Source organism: Curcuma longa, chromosome 21 (genome assembly GCF_044706935.1).
Source record: "Curcuma longa cultivar G26 ecotype Majalengka, Jawa Barat chromosome 21, ITB_CL_G26_1.1, whole genome shotgun sequence".
In the NCBI taxonomy this organism is placed as follows: domain Eukaryota; kingdom Viridiplantae; phylum Streptophyta; class Magnoliopsida; order Zingiberales; family Zingiberaceae; genus Curcuma; species Curcuma longa.
This window is the reverse complement of record NC_133881.1, coordinates 5,678,098-5,704,747: the sequence shown is the minus strand read 5'-3', so window position 1 is coordinate 5,704,747 and position 26,650 is coordinate 5,678,098. Positions and strand designations below refer to the sequence as shown.

Sequence of the window (26,650 nt, the reverse complement as noted above, 5' to 3'; positions counted from 1 at the left end):
AAGATAGGGATTTCAAACCGTCTCTTTTTTCGTTCGCCGATTTCAAACCCTACTCGTCCGCCGAATCTTTCTTCTTCAAACTCGATTGCTCCGCCGATGGCCGATCCTTCTTTTTATCTTCTGCGCCTGTTCCACGCTGCTCCACGATTGTTCTCTCCGCGACTGTTGTAGGCCGATCCTTCTTTTTCTCTTCTGCGCCTGTTCCACGCTGCTCCACGATTGTTCTCTCGATTGCTCCGCGACTGTTGCTCCAGTCAACTTCTTGAGTTCTTCTGCGATTGCTCAGCTGATTCTACCATTGCTCGGTAATTGCTCCGCCGATCCTTCTTTTTCTCTTCCGCAATTACTATGATTTTACTTTGGTTTCAAGATTAGCTGTGGATTGGATTATTTCTTTTTTTATTACAGTTAATTGAAATACATGCTTAACTAATACATTATTCGCCTATTTATATGATTAAATACACGTCTAATCAAAGTTTTTAATACATTGTTGGAATTAATTGAAGATTTTTTACTAGATATATTGCTCATCTTTAATTTTTAATATGTGATTATGTTTTGTACAAAGGAACAATATATTTTTAATTATTTTTTTGCTAATATTGTTCTTATGTAGAATTTACACTAGTTGATTTCTTAATTGTTTTCTACTCTAAAATTTTGCTAATTTAAATTGTTCTTATGTGAAATATTGAAAAATACAATTATAAATATTTATAATACTTTTTAATTTAATAAATACTGTTGAAGTTTTAGCTGCTATTGTTGCTGTTGAATCTGTATAGGTAAAGGTGAGATTTATACTAGAAACTATATTAAAAATCGTTCTTTAAGATTTATGAGATTCTAGTTGATCATGTCAAAATTTGTTTGTATTAGGTTATTTTAATATCAAATCAAAAGAGAAAAAGGGGAAACAATATTTTATCATTCTTTAAGCTAGGAATTGATAATCTTTTATCATCTGAGAGGACCAAGACTAATACATCTAGTTCTAATGAGTAGTTCGAACCTCCTCCTAAATCTCAAAGAGTTGAGTTTAATGAAACTTCTCTTGAACGGGATCTTGGCTTGCTTATTTCAATGTGGCGACATCCTATTAATTATCGTGATGAAATTAAACGAGTTTATGTCAAAATGGGGTTATATCAACCTAAATTGTTGGAGTACCCATAGTCTGAATCAAGAAAACAACATTGTAAATTTTAATATATATAGTTTAAAAAATTTTCATGGTTAGAGTACTCTCCTTCAAAGGATGTAATATTTTATTTTTTGTGTTATCTTTTTGAATTAAGTGAAGCACAATAATCTACATTTACAGTTGAAAGGTTTAGAAGTTGGAAACGACTTAATGATGTAGCCAAGTGTGCCTTTTTGTCTCATATGGAAGTTCTAACTCAGTTCATAAGAAATCTAGAAAATTTTCTATTGATTTGATGAATGTAACTCCATATATAGATAAAGTTATGAATTGAGAATGTTTTGAATATATTCAAAAGAATTGATTAAGGCTTTCAACAACAATTGAGAGCGTCCGCTGACTTAGTTTGCAAGCATGTGGATTGAGAGATCATGATAAATCTTTAGATTCTCAAAATCATGGTGATTTCATTGAGATGTTAAAACTTATGAGAAAATGGAATGCTAGTATTGACGATGTTATCTCAGAGAAAGTTCCACCACTAAATGAGTGATCTGTGAGGCAATAGTAGTATTCAATAGTATTCAATTTTCTCAAAAGTTTTAGCATCTCAATGAAATTACCATGATTTTGAGAATATGAAGATTTATCATGATCTTTCAATCCACATGCTTGCATAAGCGAAAGGGCACCCTCAATTGTTGTTGCAAGACTTAATCGATTCTTTTGAATTTGTTCAGAAGATTCTTGATTTATAATTTTATCTATATATCGAGTTACATTCATCAAATCAATAACAGATTTTGCAAATTTATTATGCACCGAGTTAGAACTTCCTTTGTGAGATAAAAGGCACACTGGCTCCATCATTAACGTGTTTCCAACTTCTAAATCCTTCAACTGTAAATGTATATTGTTGTGTTTCATTTAATTAAAAAAGATAGTACGGAAAATAAAATATTGCATCCTTTGAAGGAGAGTACTCTAACCATGAAATTTTTTAAAACCATGTATATTGAAATTGGCGATGTTGCTTTCCTGATTCAGACTGTGGGTACTTTGACAATTTAGATTGATATGATCACATTTTGATATAAGCTCGTTTAATTTCATCACGATAATTAATAGGATGTCGTCACATTGAAATACCAATTCAGGATCCCGTTCAAAAGAAGTTTCATCAAACTCAACTCTTTAAGATCTAGAAGGAGGTTCAAACTCCTCATTAGGAATGGATGTATTAGTCTCGGTCCTCTCAGATGATGAAGGAATATCAATTCTTGGCTTAAAGAATGATAGAATATTATTTCCCCCTTTTCTCTCTTGATTTGACATTAAAATAACCTAATACAAATAAATTTCGGCATGATCAACTAGAATCTCAAAAATCTTAAAGAACAATTTCTAATATAGTTTCTTATATAAATCTCACATTTGCCTACACAGATTCAACAACAATAATAGTAGCTAAAAATTTAATATTATTTATTGAATTAAAAAAGTACTAAAAATATTTATAATTGTGTTCTTCAATATTCCACATAAGAATAATTTAAATTAGCAAAATTTTAGAGGTGTAGAAAGCAATTAAGAAATCAGCTAGTTTAAATTCTACATAAAATTAATATTAATAAAAAAATAATTAAAATATATTGCCCTTTTGTATAAAGCATAACCACATATTAAAAATTAAAGTTGAGCAATATATCTAGTAAAAAATCTCTAACAAACTCCAACAATGTATTAAAAACTTTAATTAAACATGTATTTTAATCATATAATTAGGTGAACAATGTATTGGTTAGGCATGCATTTCAATTAACTGTGATAAAAAACAAAGAATCCAATCCACAGATAATCTTGGGATCACAAGACAAATTCACACACATTTTAAGATTAAAATGGAGATAACAGTCGCTTACACTTACAGTAGTTGTAGAGCAGTAGTAATCGCAGAAGAAAAAAAAAAGAGATCGACAAAGCAATCACAAGAGCAATCATAGAATCGACGGAGCAATCACAGAAGGAGTTGATTGGAGCGATGACATGCAGTAATCATAGAGCAATCACTTACAACAGTCGTGAAGCAATCGAGAGATCAATTGTGGAGCAACAGTTCCATCTGATTTGAAGGGGATAGAATTTTAGCTACATACTAAAAAAAATGGCCCCCTGGGTTAAAGCCCAAGTAGGTTAATACCTACCTCGGCCCTTGACCAATTACTCACGCTCATGATTCTCCATTGCGTTCTCTTCGCGAATTAGGTATTGATCTTGTTTTTGGTTAGTAATTTCGTGGAGCATCTGATTACTGATAAGAGGTACAGAGAATTGGATTATCACTAGAACGAATTCAGTAAGTATTTTATAAATTGTTCTCCAATCATTTCGAATTATTGTACATTCACCAAAGGCTGTATCTTTCTGGTCCTATTTGCTTTCATTCATCTAGGATCAAGTCATTTTCTGATTCTTTTTATATTTGTTTGTGAAACATAAAAGAACTGCAATGTTAACATAATCTTCTGATTGGATCTTAAAGTCCTAACTGGAGCTTTGTTTATTTCACGAGATCTCCACTTTCTGTTCATAAATTTGTTTAGGACAGTGTTGCATTGGAACTTTTTCGGGCCTAAATGAGTTAAGCTACCTGTTACTTCTAATTTGTGATTCAAAGCTTGTATAGGTGTTTCTGCGTTTGGAGATAGAATGAATGCTAATTGTATCTACTGATACAATTATCAAATTGATGTAAATCTTCAATGATAGAAGATGTTGTGTTACATCAGAAGATACTGGAAGAAGCTAAGAATCCAGAAAGTGTCCTAACTTCCATGTTCGCTTCATGAAGGTACTCCTTCAAATAAGTCCCGTCTCAGTTTATGGAGTTGAGTTAGGTCTGTGGCTAAATTCTTCATAATTTCTCTTTTGGACTTCATAACAATTGGAAGCACCTACCCTTAAAGGTTTATAGTGATAACATCAATTTGTTTCATAACTATATATCTGATCTACTTTGCCATCTTTGATCTTTTGGTTTGCTTCAACTGATGTTTTTCTATGTTGTAATTCTCAAGTAATATCTTGTTCTAAGGAATTGGCATTTGAAATGTACAGACGTATGACAATAATCTGAATATTGACAGTGATTGCTACACAAACTTGCCAATATTTCTTATTCTAAAAACCATTAGAAATAAGGTAAGGTCTTTCACGACTCAGGAATACCTTGAATTTTCAAGTTGAATCTTAAGAAATGATCTTTTAGGTTATTTGTGCTAGGTGGGGATTCTTTGCGTGTTTGTCTGGACTCACTTATGCATTCGTGTAAATGTACATCTATTGCCTTTCAATTTGTATAATAATTGTGGAATTTACTTTGTTCTTTGCTCAAAGCATGAGAAAGAAGATATGGTAGATCGAACAACCACTGAGGAGAATGAAAAGGGAACAGAAGTTGATGATGCTCTTTCGACTAGGTAACTGAGCACCCCAACAGCCACACCCACAGACATTACATTATGACACTGTAAAAACGACCTATGACATCTATTTATTGTGTTAATTGTTGATGCAATCATGTTGACGTTTTGATGGTTGACATCAGTCAAGTTTTGAGCAAAATGAAACATCACTTGTGTATCAAGTGTGCATGAAGTTCTTATAGGTAAGAAGGTTAGATGTAAGGCAAAGAAAAGTCTAGAAGCTCATGGATCAAATTCTTGGCAAGAACGGATTCTTGACAAGAGGAAGTCATTGCAGGTCAAAAAGTTAGATGTAACGCAAGTGAATTCTAAGAAGGTCGATGATCAAATTCTCGATAAGAAAAGAAAATTTGAGAAGATTACGGGATTAAATGTGCGGATGGATTAGCTTTAAGGAAAAGGATGCATCAAAAGCCCAGAGAATAGGAAGTTCATCTGGCATAAGGTAATAGAGACACGTCAGTAGAAAATTCTTAGGTGAATTTGATTATTAGAATAATCAAAAATCACCATCAGTTAATTGATCATGTTATCCATTCGATTGATAATGGTCTAGTCAAATGGAAGTGAATTATCAATCGATTGATATCTTGGAAAGACTTCTATTTAGTTTCGATTCTGCATATTAGTGAATTGATTTTTATATTAATCGAATTGATTTAGGCTCAGAAATAAATAGAAAAAAATCGATTCGACTAATAATGATACTTAGTCAATTGATGTTGTTTCAAAAGTGAATAGAAGAGAATCGATTCAATTGATAAGGGTAATCAATTGATTGATTTTGTTTCAGAAGCAAATAAAAGAAGCGAACAGAAAAATAAAAAAGAATCTATTCGACTAATAAATGTAATTAGTGAACTGATGTTGTTTGGGAAGCGAATAGAAGAGAATCAATTTGACTAGTTATTTAATCATTCATATTGGTCGATTGATATATGAATCAATTTGATTGATATTTGAAAATTGATAGAATTAGATAGAATTTTATAAGGTTCAAAAATTATTATTTGATCGCTGACCAAATCAATTGCTGGTATAGGAAATTAGTTGAATAAATTATAGAAAAAATTGAGTAGATATAAAGGAAGAAAGTTAGCTGTTGTAGCAACACTATTGATGCTCAAAACTCAAAATTTTCTTGCTCAAGTGCTTTAAAGCCATTTGTGTTTTACTACTCAATTTGGAGTAATCCTTTTAAGAAAAAAAAAATAAAACTCTCAAGATCATTGTAAAAGTCTTTCTTCTTTCTATTTTCTGCTATTATTTTTGTGAACTTGTTGTAATCCTGGTGTAAAAAAGTTTGCTCTGCCTTCGAAATTTGTTTGAGAAGGCGAAAGTTTAGTAGAAATTGTAAGCTAAAATGGACCCTTAGTAAAATTATTCGAGTTAACGTTGTGTGTGTCATGGTTGGTTTGTTTCAAAATTTCCATTGCTCTAGTTCAAGAAGTGAATTGAGTTATTCAATCCCCTTTCTAACTCACAAAATCCGAACATTAACATACAATGAAATTAAATTGGGACACTTTAACCAAACTATCCAGCTAATTAGAACCAAATTCAAAACTGTAGTAATACAAAACAATGACATATATTACAATTAAAAAGATGAATGGAACTAACAATATATATGGTTTCAGCCTACAGTGCTTGGTTCTGCTTAATATTCTTCTCCAACACAATATTTATTTAATCAACTTTGAACATGACCTATAGAGACATGATGACGTTGTTAAGTAATGCTCTAGCTAGGACCTGGATTTGCCTTTGTACCTCTTCACTTCCAATCTCTTCCTCATATATTGCCTAGTCATGGAAGACAGGCTACTCATATAAAATTATACAAAGGTACCCTACATCAACTCACAACATATAGCCTTTGCCTTGCCTTGCCTTGCCTTGGGATTAATTTGCCATGGTGACACAGCTAGCAAATTAAACTTTTCCATGAAAAATATACACAATAATTAAGACCTTCCACCATCTGAACAGCATCTCACTTAACTTTATTTTGAGGCAGATAAGGTTGATTCCAAAAGCTGGGTTCTTTTAACTTTCTTGGGATTGAGGTTGATTCCAAAAGTTAGGGTCCCCTTTAGCTTTCTTGGGATTGCTCCATTCTCCTTCAGACAGCCAGTCCTCTCTTTAGGGCACCCAAATGAAACAATAAATGAACAATAAAATAAATAAATAAATAAATAAATAAAGCTATTCCCTATTAGCAAGCATCATGGCATGTATGCATTGTGTCTCCACTGCTAGGCTCCACCACTCTACCTCAAATTCATAGTTTAAGAAAAGGAAACTTAGGGTTTGTTTTCTCTCTAAAGGAGAAAAGAGAGAGAAGAATTGAGAGGAGAGGAGAGGAAAGGAGAGAGGAAATGGGTCACACACACACAGAGCTAGATAGATATATATTGTCTTTGACCCATCATTCACTAAAAGCTATACCAAGCATCATGGCATGCAAGCATTATGTCTCTCTAAAGGAGGCTTAGGGTTTGTTCTCTCTCTAAAGGAGAAAATTCATAGTTTAAGAAAAGGAAACTTGGGGTTTGTTTTCTCTCTAAAGGAGAAAAGAGAGAGAAGAATTGAGAGGAGAGGAGAGGAGATGAGAGAGGAAATGGGTGAAAAAAAGCAACTTTATTCTTGTTTACCTCACCATGGTTGAGGGAGGGAAGAGTAGGAGTCGAAAATTTTCAAAACAAACTTTTGTCTCCCTTGCAAGCCTAACCACTGGCGGAACATGCTACTTGACGAAGCTCCTTCATTGCTCGCATGATTTTCCAAGTGCTCGTCTCTGAACTCCCCGCTACCACATGAGCTTAGTTCCCTTGCCATTTGGGAACCTAGCTCGCCTTTGCCAGCTTAATTGTCCATAGAACCTAGATACATTGTTGGACATTCCTTCTAATCTCTTTAGATTGATCTCAAGTTCTTAGGGTGTTACTAAGTCATGTTATCACTAGTAAACACTAATTAGGTTATCTCTTGTGATTTTGTTGCTCTCTCTCTCTCTCTATCTCTTTCTCTTGAACCTCATTGACATCTACTAATCTCTTTGCAACATCCGCACGTTCCCTCACGTTTTCAAGGATGTTAACCGTTATCGATGGTGGTTTGATCAAGTTCTCACTACATGAGGTACATAGTAACTAGCTAATCGTTGTATATCTTTTAAATTTTGCCATCAAATCATGACCAATCACTTTCTTAATTAATGCATACTCGCACACAATCCTCCATTTCGATCATCACATTGCTCATCTACTCCTTACACATCTCCTTCAATTCGTCCGACTAAATGATTGCTGACTACAACTTTGCTAGAGAACTTCCACCTCTAAGGGCAATCCATGGTCCTTTTTATAAAGGGCTAGCTCCATAAAATTTGTCCTACATTACTTATAAGTTATTTTAGAAATAGTTCATACACAAATTTCAGAAAATAAAATGGTACATCCTCATCCTCATTATATACATATAATGATGTGATCCATCCAACAAATTAAAGGAAGGAGGTGCATTATTAATAAATAGAAAAAGGCTACTCCACAATCATGGAGAATAATACATGCAAGGCATGCATGCTTGCTGATGCCTCACAGATGGTTGTGGGGTTGACTGTGTGGAACCGCTGAGGTGGTGGATTTCATTTTTTACTGAAATATTTGCTGATGCCTATATTATATTTGGATGACCATTCAATGAACCTAAATGCATGGCTATGTAGAATCTGAACAAAAAATCAGTCCTATCATGCAATACCTAGTTTAAATATGTCCAACTTGAACCCCTTTTTAAAAAATAAAAAATTAGGGTTTCTTGTGTTCCAAAACAACAATTCTCTTCCCACAAGAATATGTTAAAAAGCAAAGGCACCCTTCATAACAACACCAACAAAATAGTAAATAAATGAGCCCTTCATGTGTAGTACTAATTTTAGGATATGTTAATCTTGTGACTCTCACTCGAAATAGAGATGGTCTTGTAGTCAAAGACCCAAAAAAACAAAAGAGCTCCACTTCGCGTAACCACTCATATCTTATTACGATTGGAAATAGATCCTACTCAACATGTAAAGATTCATCCACTCAATAACTATGTGCAATGCTCGTGTACGCTAGTTTTGTTATTGCTTCGAAAGTATGATCGAATAATGAAGATTAGTTTTTCATCTACAATCATCTTGTCCAACAACATCATTTTTTGAAAAAGGAAAGATAATAAACTATTGGAGTTGTGTATCTAATACACTTGAGAATTTAAAGTCTTGTGTGAACTCTACAAACATTAAAATACTTGAAAGGTGTTCTTCTTTCGGCTCTATAAATATATTGATAAATAAACATCAATCATTAACCACTGATAGTGAAGAAAAAGTAGCATCTTTTGCATTAGCACCCCTCAATTTTTTTATATATTTTTTGTGCGTGATTGATTGCTAAAAGTTATTATCCTTATTGAACTACATTAACTTTGACATAAAACAAAAAAAAACATTTTTTCTTTGTGAAAATACTTTGGAGGGCAAAAACATTTTGGAAGTATAATAATATAGTACTTGATAATTTAATATTAAACTCTAGTTTCATCATTAAAGTTAGCATTGAACAAATGATAAAAAAACACTAAATTAACATTTATGTTATTCATTTATTGTCTTAGTGTTGTTCTATTTAAAGTGAAAAAGTATTTTCATTTACGTTCATATAATAGTAAAATTTTTAATTATTATTAAATTGAAATGAAATACAATGCACTAATTATATTCTTCAATTAAGATGATAATCTTTAATATATTTTCTTAATAATTCAGGTATCCAAATCCTGAAGGTGGGCATCCTTTCCCTAGTTCACTCATCAGGTAAATCCGAAAATACAAAAGGACTCTTCATCTAATAGTTAACATCCTAAATATGTTTCATTCCATTAGAGAAAAATATTTTACAGTGTACTGTAATTGAGATTCAAATTGTGAATACTTGATTAATATGCTAAATGTCTTGCTATTGAACCATACTTGAGGTGGGCATCCTTTCCCCAATTCACTCATCGAGTAAATCCGAAAGCACAAGCAACTCTTCATTCGATAGTCAACATCTGAGGGGGTATAATCTTTAATACTTTGCTTTTGGGGATAGAGGTGGAGCAAGAGAAAAGATAAAGAGTCATCAACTTGTTAGGGTGCAACATGACTTTAATTAAGATCTTAAAGATCGATGCTTATCTTTAATTTGCATCACTAATCTTTTGACCTCGATGATGGATCACGAAATATATATAAAGCAAATGGCAAAAAAAGTTGATTCTTTTCCCAATTGCATCACCAAGCATATATAAAAAGTAGTGTTTTTCTTTTCTTTTCTAATTATTCAATTATTTTTTGTGTCTTGTTTAATTTGATTGGTTGAAACAAGAATCCAAGTACAATTTGATAAACATAATATTAGCGAATTATTAAACAATTCGATCAAAAAAAATATGATCAAATCTCTTCTTTTTTTATGATAAATCTTCTCTATTAATTTCCCCTCCATTTTCATGAGTTAATTATGGATTGTGCACTAATTAATGCCCCTTCAAATTTATATATGATGAATAGTATTGACAATTACTTTGTCACTATATTTTTTTTATAGCTAGGTGAAATTAAAATGATGTAAAAGAAATGGAAAATAAAAAATATTTGCAATGGAAAAGAAAGCACAAGTTTTAGGATAAGGCCTAATAAGTCAAAAGAGAACAATTTGGTTGACTATATTTATTTAATTAGAGTTTATGTGTCCTAATTAATGGTCCACTTCAAATTTATAATTAATAGAAAGATTACTTTATCTCCTTATTTTTAGGAAATAATCTCAAAAATAAATTTTCATATCATAAAGTTAAAATAATGGAAAAGAAAAAGAAAGGAAGTTTTAGGATAAGTCCCAAAAAACAATAATATAATTAATCATTCCATCACTACATGAAAGGCTTGTAAGTGGATGTTTTGAATTGTAGTTTCAATTAAAATACAAGAAAAATATTAATCCTTGGTTTGGATCAAACATAATCTTTAAAAACTACACAAGGGAATTATGATATATTTGGTCTGGTCATATGTTTATTTATGAATCAAAAGAATAACTTTTACAATATAAAAATGTTGAATTGAATTAGAAAATCAAGAAGGAAACAAACATGATAAAATGTAAAAAAAAACACTATGGTTTGATAAAAAAAGTATTTATCTTTATGTCTTATAAATGTTTTATCTATAAGATGACAAAGTCATTACATTATTTATGTAGAAATATGAGCTTATTAAAATCATTTTGGATGTGGCATCTTCCTACGTTTCTTGTAAGGCATATTGTCCTTGATGCATCACATTATATAACTCCTCAAAATGTATTCTAACCTTAGAATTATTACTAACAAATCATGGAAGAGTTTATCCCTAAAAGAATTTATCATACTATATAACACATCAATCATGCTTCACTCTAACAAAAGCATTTAGTGGGAGACAACTTCAATCTATATTGTCCAATGGATTTTAGAGAATCATTTAAAATATATTCCAAATGAAGTGGTAATCAATTATGACCTAATTAAATTTGAGAGTATTTCATGTGAATCAAAATAATAATAATAATAATAATATAAAAAAGTAGCATTGATCATCATTAGTAGGAAATCAAATTAGGTAAAACATTGATTTTCTTCTAGAAAAGTTTTCTTAATTAACAAAGCATTTGAAGAACAATAAGCAACAACTACTTATTACTTAGTAAAGCCAACACTAAACCAATTTAAAGAAGATTAACAATTTACAAGTGTTTCAACACATCAAGCTTCAACCATCTAATTACCTAACAAATCAAAACTCTTATCTAAAAGAAACCCTAGCTAGCTAGCCTCTATATTATCTCACATTCCATTACAAGTCTTGACGAAGAAAATTAAAGGAGAATGTGCCATCCACCAACTCCGAAAGCTCAACCGTATCGAATGAAACATGATCTTCGGTATCATCATGATACACAATGGTTGAAAGATGCAAATCCAATGAAAGATGCGAGTTTACTTCTTTCTCATGCTCGGACTTGTCTTTGAAGCCTTTGCGACTAGTTAGAATGATAATTGCATCACTTAGGCTCACTTGTGCTCCACAATGGCTCCTCAATTTCCCGCCTTCCATTGCATCCTTCAAACTGATTTGGGTTTGGTGATCTAGTTGCTCGATATCTTCTTCGATCAAGATAATACGGTGTGGATTCTCATTGATCGATTGGAATAATCTCTCGAGACAACTTTCATTCACCTCAACTCTAGGCCTTTTCTTACAAGGAGAATGAACATCATCGACTAGTCGGGAGTTGTTGAGGCCAATTGAGGCAAAGTTAGATTGCGAGCAAAATATGAGGCTTGCAAGCTCCTCGGCTATCCTTCTTTTACCTTCAACATCTTCACCTTCGAATAACAACCATGTCGTTTCCTTCTTTGCAAAATTCGACACAAACGGCTTTCCTTTTCGTCTAATCATCCCCGATCTACTTCGAAGAACCGTGCTAGCTATCTCCGCAACGGTTTCTTGCTGCCATGGAAGCTTCTTCTCCAATGCATCAGAAAGAATCTTCCAATTCTCCGCATTAAGCTCCTTGAACTTGGGAATGTACTCAACTTCCATGGTGCCGCTTGAGGTGCATGAATTAGGATTCGACTTATTGAACATAGAAATGGGAGATGACTGTAGGCTTTGTCGATTCGGAAGCAAGCTCAGGGGGAGCTGATCGAAGGAGGAGATGGAAGAATTCGATGAAGATTCATCTTCATCGTGCGGAGAAGCCGAAGAGCATTTGTAATGTTGGTGCCAAGGAGAAGGCAGAGTTGAAGAAGCTACTGAATAGTCATTGCAGAAATTGTTAGAGGGAAGGTTGATGCTTTGGGCTTCTGCTTCACAATTGAAACCTGAACTACTGAAGAAAACAAAACAAGAAAAGATGAATAAAAGGACATGAAAAGAGAATTTAATCTCTCTTTTTTTTCTTTCCAGAAATGAGATAATTGATCGATTACCTATCAAAATTGAGGCTTAACTCCAAGCTTATGGCAGGAATGGTGAGAGGGTGAAGACCAAGAAGAGCTTCCAAAGAAGGGTACCCAACCTTGCAGCTCATGTAAGTTTGGTAGGTTGCAATCCCCATAAGCCATACTCTTCGAGTGTTGCTTCCGTTAAAGATTAAGCTTCGAATCTCCATGATCACTTGCTCCACTGCATCACCATTAATGGCTCTGTTTTCTTCAGTAATGGATTGGAGGTCTCCCAGGTACAGGACAAGCCCTGTCCTAACCCTGGAATCTCTGGAGAGGTCTCTTAGTTCTGCAATTTTCTGATCAAAATTTGATCTTGTCGTGTTCTTGAAGGAGGAGAGTGGGAGTGTGATGAGCTGAGCGTTTTTTAGAGCCTCTGGTACATCATCTCCCCCGTTTTGTACTCTGTCTATTACAGTTCGGACTACTGCATCAATGGCGTCCAAGCACTCTCCGACGACCACGAGGTTCCGTCTTTCCTTGCTTATAAGGGCTTCCATGACGCGAATTTCGTCGTCGCGGTTTGCTTTGGGTGGATTTGGTCTCGTTTTGGTGGTGGACTGTTGGAGGTTGAGCTTGACCTGGGTGCTGCAGAAGCCTGCCTCGCGCATGACGCGGCTCACGCTGGGGTCGTCGAGGATGGAGACGACGAGGTGTTCTAGCTCGATCTTGACGGCAAGGAGCGTCGGCGGGCCCGCGGAGGAGGTGTCAGTGGCGGCTGCGCTGCCGCGGCGGTGCTGGGCCTGGGCGCGCTTGAAGGCGGCGACGAGGGCGTTGGAGAGTGAGGGGAGGAGGCGTTCGTGGTGCGAGGCGGGCAGGCGGTTCAGGGCGACGTTGAGGCAGAGGTCGAGGGCGTTGCAGCGGAGGGGGTGGGAGTGGGAGAGGAGGCAGGCAGCGCGGAGGGGCCCGCCGGCGATGAGCATAGCTGTGGCGACGTGGAGCGGGGTCACCTGGGCGTGGCCACGCCTCCGGGCTAGGGATACGGCCTGTCCGACCACGGCGGCTGCCGCCGGCGTGAGGCCGTGCTGCAGAATGCAACCAGCTGCCGTCCTCATGCTAGTACTTCCTGCTTCTCTTGCTTCAAAAAGCGTGCTTTATTCTCTCTCTATATATATAGGGAGAGAGAGAGAGAGAGAATTAAGGAAACAGAGAGGAATGGAATGGAAGAAGGAAGACGATTTCGAAGTGGAAGAAGAAGAAGAGAGTGAAGCTGGCTGAGTGGTCGAGCTCCTTGCTTGCTTTATTGGGTAAGAGATAGGTCGTGACTTAAGTTGTGGTTTAACTGGTGCACCGTATAATGCATGGACTTTTTTTTGGATCATGGGGTGTGGTGTGACTTGTGGGGTTCACATCAACATTTTTAAAGAATTTTCATTTTATTTTTTTGTTTTTGTTTTTGATTTTGGATAAAAGTGTGTTGTGTTTCAAATTCAATGGAATAGCTAGCTCCATGTCTTTAAAACTATTCTAAGCTATGAAGTTAAGTATAAGAGGTATAAAATGAAAACTTCATAACACACTTTTGACAACTTAATTTGAAACTCGAAGAACATTTTGAACAAATTAAAGCGATCATAAGTTATAAGTTTGAAATAAAATTTTATTTTAGAGTTCAAAAGTAGGGAGTTAAGTGGTGCTAATGGGTGTTGGATTGTGCTTTTCTTGTGTTGGAGGTTAAATTGGCATCTAAAGTTGATTTGGAAATGGAAAGTGAAAGGTATGCCCTACAATTCAAATTCCAAGAGCAAAGCTTAAAAGGTTGGCTAGGGCATCTCTAAAATTCTTTAATTTGTCATGTCATGAAACAAGAAATAAAAGGTTTCCACAGTGTAATGAAGAGAATAAATACATGAGAGAAGCCATTAGTTATGTGATGATGGAGATGTCCTACCCTAATTGTATATATATTTGAGTGTGCAACAAATAAATTTTCATTTTTTGTATGTCATGTGTTCCTTTGAAAACATTCACCAATTCCATAAGTTGAACCTTCATCAACTAATTTGCAACCCTAAATCTAAAATATATATTATCAAAAATCAGAATTATGCAAAATAATGACTAGGGCAAAACATTAGAACTTTTTAGGACTTTTGACTGGTCTCACACTTTCATGTAAAGCAATGGAAATAAAACAAAAAACAACACAACAACAACAACAACAAAAGAAACTACACAGTTTCCTAGAGATGTTGTTTCATTTCTCAATCATTTTGGATTAGATCATATGTATCATGATATCATATGGCCTGCATAAAGATCATCCAAGTGATTATAACTTGCAAAGGGACAAAACAAAGCCACACTCTTCCTGTGCACAAAAGAACAAAAGATTAGTATCTTTTCCTTTTTATCCTTTGCTTAAGGTCATCACTAAGGTAGGGTCATGTACACTCGGAATCAAAACATCTAGTCGAACCGAACAATGAGTGCATTCTCTACTATCATTCTCAAATCTAGAACTATAGCGATCTGATCTTTCTTTGAGACTCCGCATTGATAGGAGTTCCTATATCATGCTTCTCCTCTAACAAGTATGTCTCACATTCCTGTTTTGGTTCCCAGTCAAAAAGCTGGGTCTAACAACATGCTGCAAAAGACACAGCACACATCTCTAATTATTAGTTCAAACCCAAAAAAAAAAAAAGTATTAAAAGAAAAATAAAGAACACAGACGCAAAAAAAGGCGTGCTCCAAGGAAGGAAAAGAATAAAAAAATATGAATAAAGTGGCAGTTGCAGTCTGCTTTCTCCATTCCTGAGGGAGAAAGAAAGAGAAGAAGAACAGCAGCAGTTTGAATGGAGAAGGAAGTGAATAAAGTTTCAGAGAAAAAAAGAAAGAAATCAAAAGGAAGGAGAAGATGTGCAACATGATCACTCTACTCTACCTTTGCCTTTATTTTGGAGGGGATCAGCGCTATCAGAGTAAAGCAAACAAAACCATGCATTTCTGCATGCCTCATTTTGATGGTGTCGTCTTTCTTTGCAGTCTTGGATCTTGTGTAGCAAAGCGTTTTGGGTGGCTACCTAGCTATATATGAATATTGCACCGATCGAGCTAAGATATATAGGTGTGTTTGGTTCATCAAAATGATCACCCTACTCTTTGTTGCTTGATACATATGCTTCTTAAGAATCATTACTTAAAGCATCTATCAATTGCATATATAGGAGCTAGCTAGATGGTGTTGAATTTAAGGTTTTTAAGGATGTTGTTTGGTTTTGTGTTTTTGAGTATTCAATATTATTATTATTATTAGGAATAATATTGACTGATTACTCTACTCTTACTCTTTATTTGTTTGTATGCTTCTTAGGAATAATTAGATGGTGCTAAGTTTAAGATTCTTAGGAGTTCTATTTGGTTCGTGAAAAATTTATATTTATAGTTTTCATTTTGAATAACAACAAAAATAGAGTAAATTGATAGCTAAGAATTGGGAGGTAGCTAGATATATGGTGTTAAATTTAAGGGTTTATTTGGTTAATTAGTGAAAACTTTCTTTCTAGTGTTAGTTTTTAATTTGTTTTAGATAGACAATGAGTTAAGATAGATCATGTAATAATTTCTTTCCTAGAAATCAATTATAAAAATCTGGAAAAATATATTATATTTTAGAAACCTAATTAATTAATTTCCATTTTGTTTAAGGGCATTCTTTGAATATAAGGAGTAAAAAGAAACCTTGTATTAATTAATTGCATTATTATGTAAAACAAGTTGAAGTACACTGAAGCTTTTTTTAGTTAATTAATCAAGGATGTGCATTACTTGCAATTCCCTATAGCTCAGTAAGGTATTATTAGTGACATTTCATCAAGTGTCATTTCGCTTTGTCTTAGTTGGGACATACTTGAGAACACATGCACAATTTAATTACTATATATATATAGTGACATTTCATCAAGTGTCATTTCGCTTTGTCTTAGTTGGGACATACCTCCGGACCGCCGTCGAGTTGCGGTTCCAACGGGCCCGGTCCGGCGGCCGGAACACATGCACAATCAAACAAAGTTAATTACTATATATATAGGATACCGTTGCGCAGTATATCAAATATATATATATAGCGCTGATCTCCTGAGGGCCTTATCCTGGGCGTCTCGTGAGCGCCTCTGACGTGGAATCGCGACATGGCTGAGAATTCTAATCTCCGTGCATGTGGCAAGCAAAAGCAGCGTATAACACCAGTAACCCTAATCCGAGCGCCGCACCTTCTCCTGATTCCTCTGCACGCGACCAGAAACCCTAATCTCTACCGCCTTCTCCCAATTCCCTCCTCGCCTTCTCCCAATTCCTCTACACGTCGTCTGACCAGAAACCCTAATCCAAGCACCTTATCCTGATTCCCTCCTCGTCTTCTCCCAATTCCTCTGCACGTTGTCTGAAATCACCGCGCCTTCTCCTCTGCTCGCCGCCGCCCTAAACCCTCGCCGCCCTCTGCTCGCCGCCCTCTACTCGCCGCCGCCGCACCCTCTACTCGCCGCCCTCTACTCACCGCCCTCTACTCACCGCCACCGTGCCCTCTGCTCGCCTCCCATTTCAAGGTATACGATTTAGATTAGGGTTTCTGGTATGGACTAATTAGCAGATAAACTCTCAATTAGCACAAAAACAAAAATCCTGATGCCTTTCAATTACAAAAACAGAAATCCCTCTGAATTACAAAAACATAAATCTTGCATGCTGCATCATCATCATAAAAACTCTAAAGTTGCAAAGGAGCCCCCGTGTTGATATGTCACTTTAACTTACTCAAGATATATACAACACTTAATTGCCAAAACTTAAATCCTGATGCCTTTTCCAAGAACCCTCTAGAGATATCTCAATATTGTTTTTTTGACTTCACATCACTAGAGAGGAAATCATTGTTAGCAATCAAACTTGACTTCACATCACTAGAAAAAAAGGAGTAATGCATTTAATTTAATTTTAATTATATTTTGGATTTCATTTGAAGAAATCATTGTATCACAATCATAATATGATAGTTTGCCTCACCATTGCTAAGGTATTAGAGTTGTCTAATAGAATGTTTTGGGAACCTTTCGAAGTGGAAAAGAAAATTCAGGGGTAACTTCCAATTCAAATTCAAATTCAAGGAGAAATTTTTTGAAGTCTGAACAAATATCTAAGTTGAAAGATGCATTAGAAGAGATAAAGCAACAATTAGATTCTCTACAAATGTGTAGTGATGATTAGATATGTTATTACAAGTTGTTAGGGAATGTTATCATGTAAATATTAATTATATATAAATGAAAAATGATACGCTACATGAAAAATGTAGCATGAAACTCAATATGACACACTCAACTGCATGGATGTGGATCCCACTGCATGGATGTGGGACCCACTATATGGAGTGTGTCATGTTGAGTTTCATGCTACATTTTTTATGTAGTGTATCATTGTCACGATCCGGGAGGCTGTCTGAAAAATTTCGACAGCATCTCCCCAGTAATCATGACAATTTCCTGAATACAAACATATATACACGGCCACATGCGGCCGGAATTAGGACTACACGTCCAATAAACACACACACAACTATAACATATATAAACTAAGGCCTACACAGCCACACAACAGCTAACACATGCATACTAATATAACGACCCACACGGCCACAAACCATCTATGAATGAACAGATAACACATGCATACTAATATAACGACCCACACGGCCGCAAACCATCTATGAATGAATCGAAATACATCACAACCACGTAAAACATAAACCACCAATCTAAGATAACAGAAATTTCGCAAGCGGAATATACCAACAACGTAAATCCACATACGGATACGAGTACAAGACCGAATCACATGTACGAACATAAATCCGAATCCAGATATACACAGAAACTATACAAGTCCACCAGAAACTCCACAAACCAAAATCATAAAGACTCCTGCTGTGAGATGGATACGACCAGGTAGATCTCCAAGCTCCAAGTATAGTTCTATCTGCTACCTGAGGAGAAAACAAAACAACCCCAGGGTCTGGGTAGTGAGCATTAGATGCTCAGTAGATATAGGGAAATAGAAGTGCATAAAAAAAAAAGAAGAGTAGACACTATCAACAAGTATGGGTATCAACAAGTAATATAGATAATGGTGAGCGAGCATGGTATATTAACTGAACAATAAAGATGTGGTATATATGATAATGTATGTAATGTCATACAAATGCAACAAACATAGCAAACAAGTGCATCAATTGCAAACATATACATAAATTAAACTATGCAATAATTCTACCAACAATGCATGTAAAACACACGGCAACCATCGTAAACAAATGCAAGTTTCTGTCCGCACTCTGTTTTCCCCAGTCACCCTCCCAGAGCACAGTGAACTGAGGGGCCAGACAAGACGTACTGCACAGCTCCAATAACAAACTACTACACGTGAGTAGGGAGCGGGAAAAATGCCACCGTCGGCTATCAACATCCCTAGACCCCCAACTTGTGCAGTGAACTAGGATGCACGACAGGAATCACCCGCTCCAACAATAGATCACTACACGCGAGGGGGAGGGGCAGTCTTCAGGAGAGTTATCTAGCTAGTCCTGGTAGCACCCAATAATAGTGCGCATATGCTCTCGCTGCTGGATCCCACCACAACACGGTCATGGTCAAGAGCCAACAAGAACAGCCAACAATGCTGTCCATCATCTACAACTAAGTATGGATGCATGATGATCATCCTAACATGTAATAACTACAGTTAATCAGTATGTTCAAGTCAACATGGCCAATAATCCAATAGTTAGGATTTCCCTACGGTAGATAGGTCAATCAAAGATCATATGACATATATCAATCTACAAATCCTACAAGTATCAGCTTAACGAATGATACAGATAACAGGAATAGCAACATAGCAAAGATTGATCTTCATAAGGTCAAACAGCAAGTATCAGACAGCGATTAACAAAAGTATCAACTAGATAAGTAAACAACAAGACATGCACGAGAAAATAGACCTGTGTTGACCAAGCACAGGAGTACCCACCTGATGGATGAATCGTCGCAATAAGAATCTCTCCGTACCCATCGAGGTCCTGAAATTTACAAATACAACCCTACTAAGTATCATATTATATTAATTTCCATCAAGAAAACCCTAGTTGATTCTAAGGTTAGTCTAACTTAATTAAACCCCCGTTAACTCAAGTTAGCCTAAACCGGATCAATTAGGATCACACAAGTCAATCCAACCGATCCAAAGATTTAGACCTAATTAAATCAATTATTAACTAAATATTAATACTTTAATCAGCTCATTAATTATCTAATTACTTTAATTATTCAACTATAAGCAAACCTTAGTCTAATTCCATTAAACTCTGATTAACTCAAGTTAATTTAGCTGCAGTTAACCCTATTTAACCAATTAACCAAATCTATTCTCACCCAACCAGCTTAACTTCTTCAACAGAACCCTAATCGATTCCTACAACATCGATCCATTCAACTTGATCAAACCAACTAAAACAACCCTAACTCCATCAAAATTTCAGATTGAAACACAATCAATCACCCGATCAACCTTAATCCAACAATAACAGCTCCGATCACCCAACAAGGACCAATCAAGGCATTCAACCTAATTGAATTCAGAAGCTTACCTCGTGCCCTAAAACAAACTCTAATTGGTGGCGGCGAACCGTGAAGAAGGAGATTGCTCGGCGATCTGAGGAAGAAGGAGGTGGCGCTGGCAGCTAGGGTTTGGGGCGGCGTTGGGCGTTGGCGTCAGTCCATACGTGGCGGGCGGCGATCGACAGGAGATGGCGGTAGCACCGAGTCGTTGTATGACGACGAAGCGGCAGTGAGGGCAGCTGCAAACGACGGCATCCGTCGGCGTCTCCACGCGGCGTCAGCAGAGGAAGAATCGCAAGTCGGCGACAGAGGAAGGAGGGAGAAGGGTGGCTTGAGGAAAGGGGAGGAGAGGAGGCGGCGGCGATGAGTTTGTGGCAGCAGAGGGGATCGTGTGAGGAGGCCAGCGAACAGAGAGATCCCACGCGAGTTTAATTATAACGAGGAGCTACAGTAAATCGGGGTTTCAACGGGGTTAATCGGCGCAATTAAACTAGGTTTACAGGGCTAAATCAACTTAAAAACCTAGGGTTTATTATGACGATTGAACCGGTTACTGTAGCAAATCGGGTTCAATCTTGGTTCGCTTGGTTTACTAATCAAACGACCTCCGATTTGACTCAAACCAATTTTGTTGGATTCGTCTTCACAAGATGAATCTTTTCACCTATTTTATTTTATCAAAACCTCTTCCCGTACGGACCAAACCAACTTGGTTCAGTTTGATTCAATCTTGGTTCGTTTGGTTCACTAACTTTGGTTCACTAACCAAACGATCTTCGATTTGACCTAAACTCATTTTGTTTGATTCGTCTTTGCGAGACGAATCTTTTCATCCCCTTTTGTTTATCATAATCTTAACCTAATTCTAGGGCCGAACTATTTAACCTAAATGGGTTTGGCTAATTTATGTTTCAACCCACTTAATTCGAACTAATTAGGACTTAGTCTTTAATTGGTTAGCTCAAACCCTACAATTTCTAGGATATTACAATCATTGCTCTATCTAAATTATTGTAAGTGTGGTATGCAATATAAGTTGTTTTATCTAAGTTATTGTAAATAGAATGTTGAGCTTGAAATAGAATTTAAATTATTCTATTTGAGTTATTGGTGTGATAAACTTTATTTTTCACAATGGATATGATTGCCTTGTAACTTTGTTTTATCATTGAGATGTGCACGAAAGTTAATATTGGATATGATTGCCTTTTGATCGGTACGTTTTCACATTTGGTTATCTGGTGATAGGTTTGAAGTTATAACATAAGAATCCTTTCTTAATTTACTATTGCTTGTCTTCCATCCAGTGATACTAAGTAGCTCTCTTTTTATTTCATTTACTATTGCATGCAGTCTCTGGTGATAGGTTCATCTCCATCTCCATTGTTGGTTTCAAAGTAAACAAATAGCATCCAAACCATGGCCGGCTTGTGGAGTTGAGCAACAGCAAAGAGATGCATACACTTTGCCAAACCATCAATTTAATGCACAACTTCTTTTGTAAATTTGTGTTCAAAGTCCAATTTCATTGACAAATGAACTTGAAATTCTAATCCAACTTATTTGGTAGTTTGTAACTTGTGTGAAATGGTTTGGTAAGTTATCACTAATTGGATGACTTAATTTCCTTGTCACTTATTGACATTGTCTCCTCAAACCACACAAAATTTTAGCTTCATATTTAAATTGTAAAAATAAAGTGGTTTCCTTACATTGATACTTCTCGTCAAGATGATCATGTCGTCGGCTTGCTCCTTAAAAGCAAAGCAATAAAAAATTGTCTTCTAGGTAGGTTTAATCAATTTTCAATATATAAAGGCTCTTTAAAATACAAGCTTCAGAGACCTTTCTCGAGCTTAAAATACAAGCTTCACTGATTGTCCAAATGTGGAGTTTGTGAATGGCTACCACGTCATCCATCTCACAGAGACCTTTCTTGAGCTTGGTTGTATCTATCTCTCAAGGAGTGCTTTCCATAAGGACCTCCACACGGGAAAACCCATATGATTGCTGAGGTGTTGCCTCCCAACCTGATGCCCAGAGTGAGAACAGGGAGATGCAAAAGCAGCAACATCAGAAAGGAGATGAGCAGCATCAGTAAGGATCACAAGACTGTTTGCTGCAACACCTCCAGCAACTCTCTGTTTTACCAGCATAGAGCTTCTAATCAGTTCGGCACTATGGCTTCTAATTAGTGCTTCACGAGATATATATAGTGACTAGATTTCCCCCATAGCATGACTCAACAACAGAAGTGATATCAAGAGAAAACGACCAAGAACAGTAAGCAGACATTATAAAAGAATAATTCAACTAAATTTTACTTCAACCTCAACAAAATGGAATGAAAAAAAATACAAAATAAAAAAATACAAGCTTCAACACCATGTTTATTGGCACTTCCATAATCGCTATTTAGAATAGTAAGACAACAAAATGGAATGCCACATCTGCAAGGAATAGCAAACCAACAAGTGCATCTCTTATTGATGTCAACTCTAGTGCATCTCTTATTGATGTCAACTCTACAAGCTCAATGACCTCTTCAGCAAACATCTGCAAGGAATAGCATAACGTCAATCTTTAGGTAAATTACAAGGAATATCAAACATCTGCAAGCTCCATGACCTATTCAGTATACCTTAAATGTGAGATAAAACATAAAACAACAGTATACCTTAAATATCTGCACGATATCAACAGTATAGCCTGAATGTGTTTTGGCATGTGTATTCAACAAGTACATCTTTATCTAGTAAAAAAACATCCAATGGTTACAATTGATTATTAAAACATTAAAATGGGGCTAGAAAACTTATTTATTCAAGCTGATCAACAGACAGTATAGGGATCCCATTTTGGATGAGCACCTTGTCACTGGATGAGCACCTTAGAGCACCAAAATTGCCCAAAGGTCCACTGTATATAAGCTGCCCTCCTCTTCTCATAAATTGCCCAAAGGTCCACTGTATATAAGCTGCCCACCTCTTTTCATTAGAAGAATCTGAAAATCACAAAATCAACAAGTTCATCAATCAACCTATTTGGGGCTGATGCTTTGTGATTCTTAATTAAATTATTGTGAACATGATTCTCACTTGCATCAACAACAAAAATGAAATTGAAGTACTCTTTGATGATAACAAGAATCCTTCAAATACTTCCCACATTGAATTTTAAAGCATATTGTTAGAACCTACAACAATAAAGACAATTATTAACTTTAATTTCTCAATTAATCAACCACTATATTTTTTTAAAATGAAACCAAAACAGTACTAGCCATAGATGCCAAGGGTTCATATGTGTCGTCATCGTTGATATTATGATCATCGATACTTGATCTGGCAATCGGAAACACATTATCATATTTACAACATTTAATAAAATAAATTGATTTACAAATAAAATTATATAAATACATAAGTAATCGACACATACCCTTGTTATAAAAGTGGACAGTTACGCTTGTCATGTGACACACCTCGATTCCCACATCCATGACATAGCCGGGACTTTGCAACTGCCTTTTCCTTTGATGATTTCAATCTCTTCCCACATCCTTTTGTTCTTACTAAAGAAGGATCATTAACAACAAGAGTCCCATCCATGGATTTATTCCTTTGACTTCCATTGTCACATTTTTTACCATTATTCATCTCTTGAATTTTTTTATAAATACAATCGAATTGTTCATCTAAGAAATTTGTTCCCTCATCAGTCAAAGATGCATCATCAATTAATATCGACACTTTATATGACAACTTCGAGTACCTTGACATCAAAAATCTTTCTGGATTATCGATAAAATTTTGCTCTCCCAAATCATATATTGCTCCAACCTTTGCATGTTGTGTTCAGCGTTTAAGTATATACTTATCAGGCAAATGAAACACTTGGTTTATATGGAAAAAGCTAACATATACCTGCATGGAATGCCATCAAACTCAAATTTCTTACAACTACATGTTGGTGCAATCTTTGCCCCAAGTGCATTGAGTTTCAATGTTTGGCTAAACCATGTTTAAAGTTAGGCAATACTTGTGATCTAACATGTGTGATGCAAGTTTGCAGGAAAGTCCAGGTTGAAGACTTGGCAAAAGAAAAGTCCAAGCGTGGTCTTGGCAAAAGAAAAGTCCAAGTGGGAAGTCTTGGCAAAGGAAAGTCCAAGTCCAAGTCTTGGCAAAGGAAAAGTGGGAAGTCCAAAGTCTTGGTCTTGGCAAAGGAAAAGTCCAAGTGGGAAGTCTTGGCAAAAGGAAAAGTCCAAGTGGGAAGTCTTGGCAAAGGAAAAGTCCAAGTGGGAAGTCTTGGCAAAGGAAAAGTCCAAGTGGGTAGTCTTGGCAAGGAAAAGTCCAAGTGGGTAGTCTTGGCAAGGAAAAGTCCAAGGTTGGTCTTGGCAAGGACTTGACATGACGAAGCTGATGGAAGCATCTCAAGCTAGTGCGAGGATGATGGAGCATCCAGGGAAGGCACGAGGCTATGGGAGGTGTTTGAAGGCCGAGGTCTAGGTCAAGAGAAGCTGAAATGGGATTTTTCAGCTTCACCAGTCGACTGGCCCTGCCAGCAGTCGACTGCTCATAAATCAGACGCACACAGAAAAATCAGTCGAGCCAGAGGAAGACAGGAGTCGACTGGGCAGTCGACTGGCCCTATTGCAGTCGACTGATGCCAGTCGACTGGTCTTGGATCAGTCGACTGATATTTGAACGTTGGAGAAAGATGGCAAGCATTTAATGCGCTTTAATGCAAGATTTTGTTGCCGATTGAAGCCATCAGTCGACTGGCCCTGCCAGCAGTCGACTGATGTCGAAGAATTATAAAAGAAGCCTGCTCGAGATCAACTCAAGAATTCTGCCATTCTTTTATTCTTTGTGCTTCTTTTGAGAACTTGTTGTTCTCTGATTCTTTGCTTTCTTCCTCTCCTCCTAAACATTATTTCATATCATTTTGAGGAGAACGAAAAGGTTGTAAAGGTTTCTCCGCCTTCGAGGTTTTCGAGAAGGAGACGATTCATAGTGCAGCGGGTGTGTGCGTGCGTGTGGATCCTTGGATTAGTCACCTCTGCGGAGGTGGATACCAAGTAAACGAACCGGGTTAGCGTTGATCTATTGTTTTCTCTATTATATTTTGCTTCCGCTAACACTCTTGCAGAGAAACAATCGAAGAAGATTCGAAAAATGCTATTCACCCCCCTCTAGCGAACCAACCGATCCTAACAAGTGGTATCAGAGCCCGGTACGTTTCGGAGGATCTAACAATCAACCGGAGCAACATATGGCGTTCCAAGAGGGTTATAGCACCGCACGACCACCGTACTTCGACGGAAACGACTTCGCCTATTGGAAAGGTAGGATGGAGTATTATCTTATGAATGATATTGACAACTGGTTTAGCATTGTAGATGGGTTCGAGACACCCAAAGACGCAGAGGGAAAATCTCTCCCTACAAGAGACTGGTCAAAAGATGTGTGCAAGAAGGCACAGGCCAATGCTAAAGCAACAACGACCTTACAATGTGGATTATCAAAGGAACAACTAAGCAAGGTCGGACCTTTCAATTCGGCAAAAGAACTCTGGGAAAAACTCATCGAACTGAACGAAGGATCAAGCGAATCTAGAAGAGCCAAGAAGGATCTCTTGGTAAGCCAACTACAGTCCTTCTCGATGAGATCTACTGAAACTGTGAGCCAGATGCATGGAAGATTTAAAGAAATAGTCAATGGCCTCCATGTCATCGGCGAAAAGATCGAGAATCGCGATCTTGTGAGGTACGTTCTACAAGCCTTCCCGAGAACTACTTTATGGGCATCGATGGTAGATGCGTATAAAGTATCAAGGGATCTATCTATTGTTAAATTAGATGAATTATTTTGTGAATTACAACTGCATGAACAAGCTAATGTGGGCACACAAGAGAAAGGTGTAGCTTTGATTGCAGATAAGGAAAAGAAAAAGAAGAAGAAGGAAAAAGAGGAGTCATCAGAGTCTGAGCAAGACTCTTCAGATAGCGATGAAGAAATGACATCAAAAGAGATGGCTCACTATGTGAAGAAAATGATGGGGAGATCCAAAAGATTCACAAAGAGGAACTTCAAAAAGACGTTTACGCCATCTCAAGGTAATAATCAAAGTTCAAGTTTTAGTACTGATGTCACTTGCTATGAGTGCAACAGGAAAGGACATATAAGGCCAAACTGTCCAAACCTAAAGAAGAACGATGAATCAAAAGAGAAGAAGAAAAAGGACAAAAGCAAGAAAGAGGTGATGGTGGCACAAGCTAAATGGGATGACTCAAGCAGTGAGTCATCAGATGATGAAGAAGCCTG

General features: G+C 36.4%; 1 protein-coding gene across 1 annotated transcript; it reads right to left on the bottom strand.

Annotated features, from left to right (window-relative positions):
• Positions 1 to 11,499: 11,499 nt before the first annotated feature.
• Positions 11,500 to 13,769, bottom strand: LOC141815593 (protein SMAX1-LIKE 3-like). Its single transcript, XM_074703546.1, has 2 exons — positions 12,700 to 13,769; positions 11,500 to 12,599 (listed from the first exon to the last, which is right to left on the bottom strand). The coding sequence occupies exons 1-2, from the start codon at positions 13,767 to 13,769 to the stop codon at positions 11,561 to 11,563; spliced, it is 2,109 nt and encodes a 702-aa protein (XP_074559647.1). The 3' UTR covers positions 11,500 to 11,560.
• Between the last annotated feature and the right edge of the window lie 12,881 nt (positions 13,770 to 26,650).

Bases quoted from the DNA above. Each gene is read 5' to 3' on its own strand.
- LOC141815593 (XM_074703546.1), bottom strand. From the start codon at position 13,769: ATGAGGACGGCAGCTGGTTGCATTCTGCAGCACGGCCTCACGCCGGCG. The intron at 12,600-12,699 runs GTAATCGATCAA...TGTTTTCTTCAG, and splicing joins TTAAGCCTCAATTTTGATAG to TAGTTCAGGTTTCAATTGTG.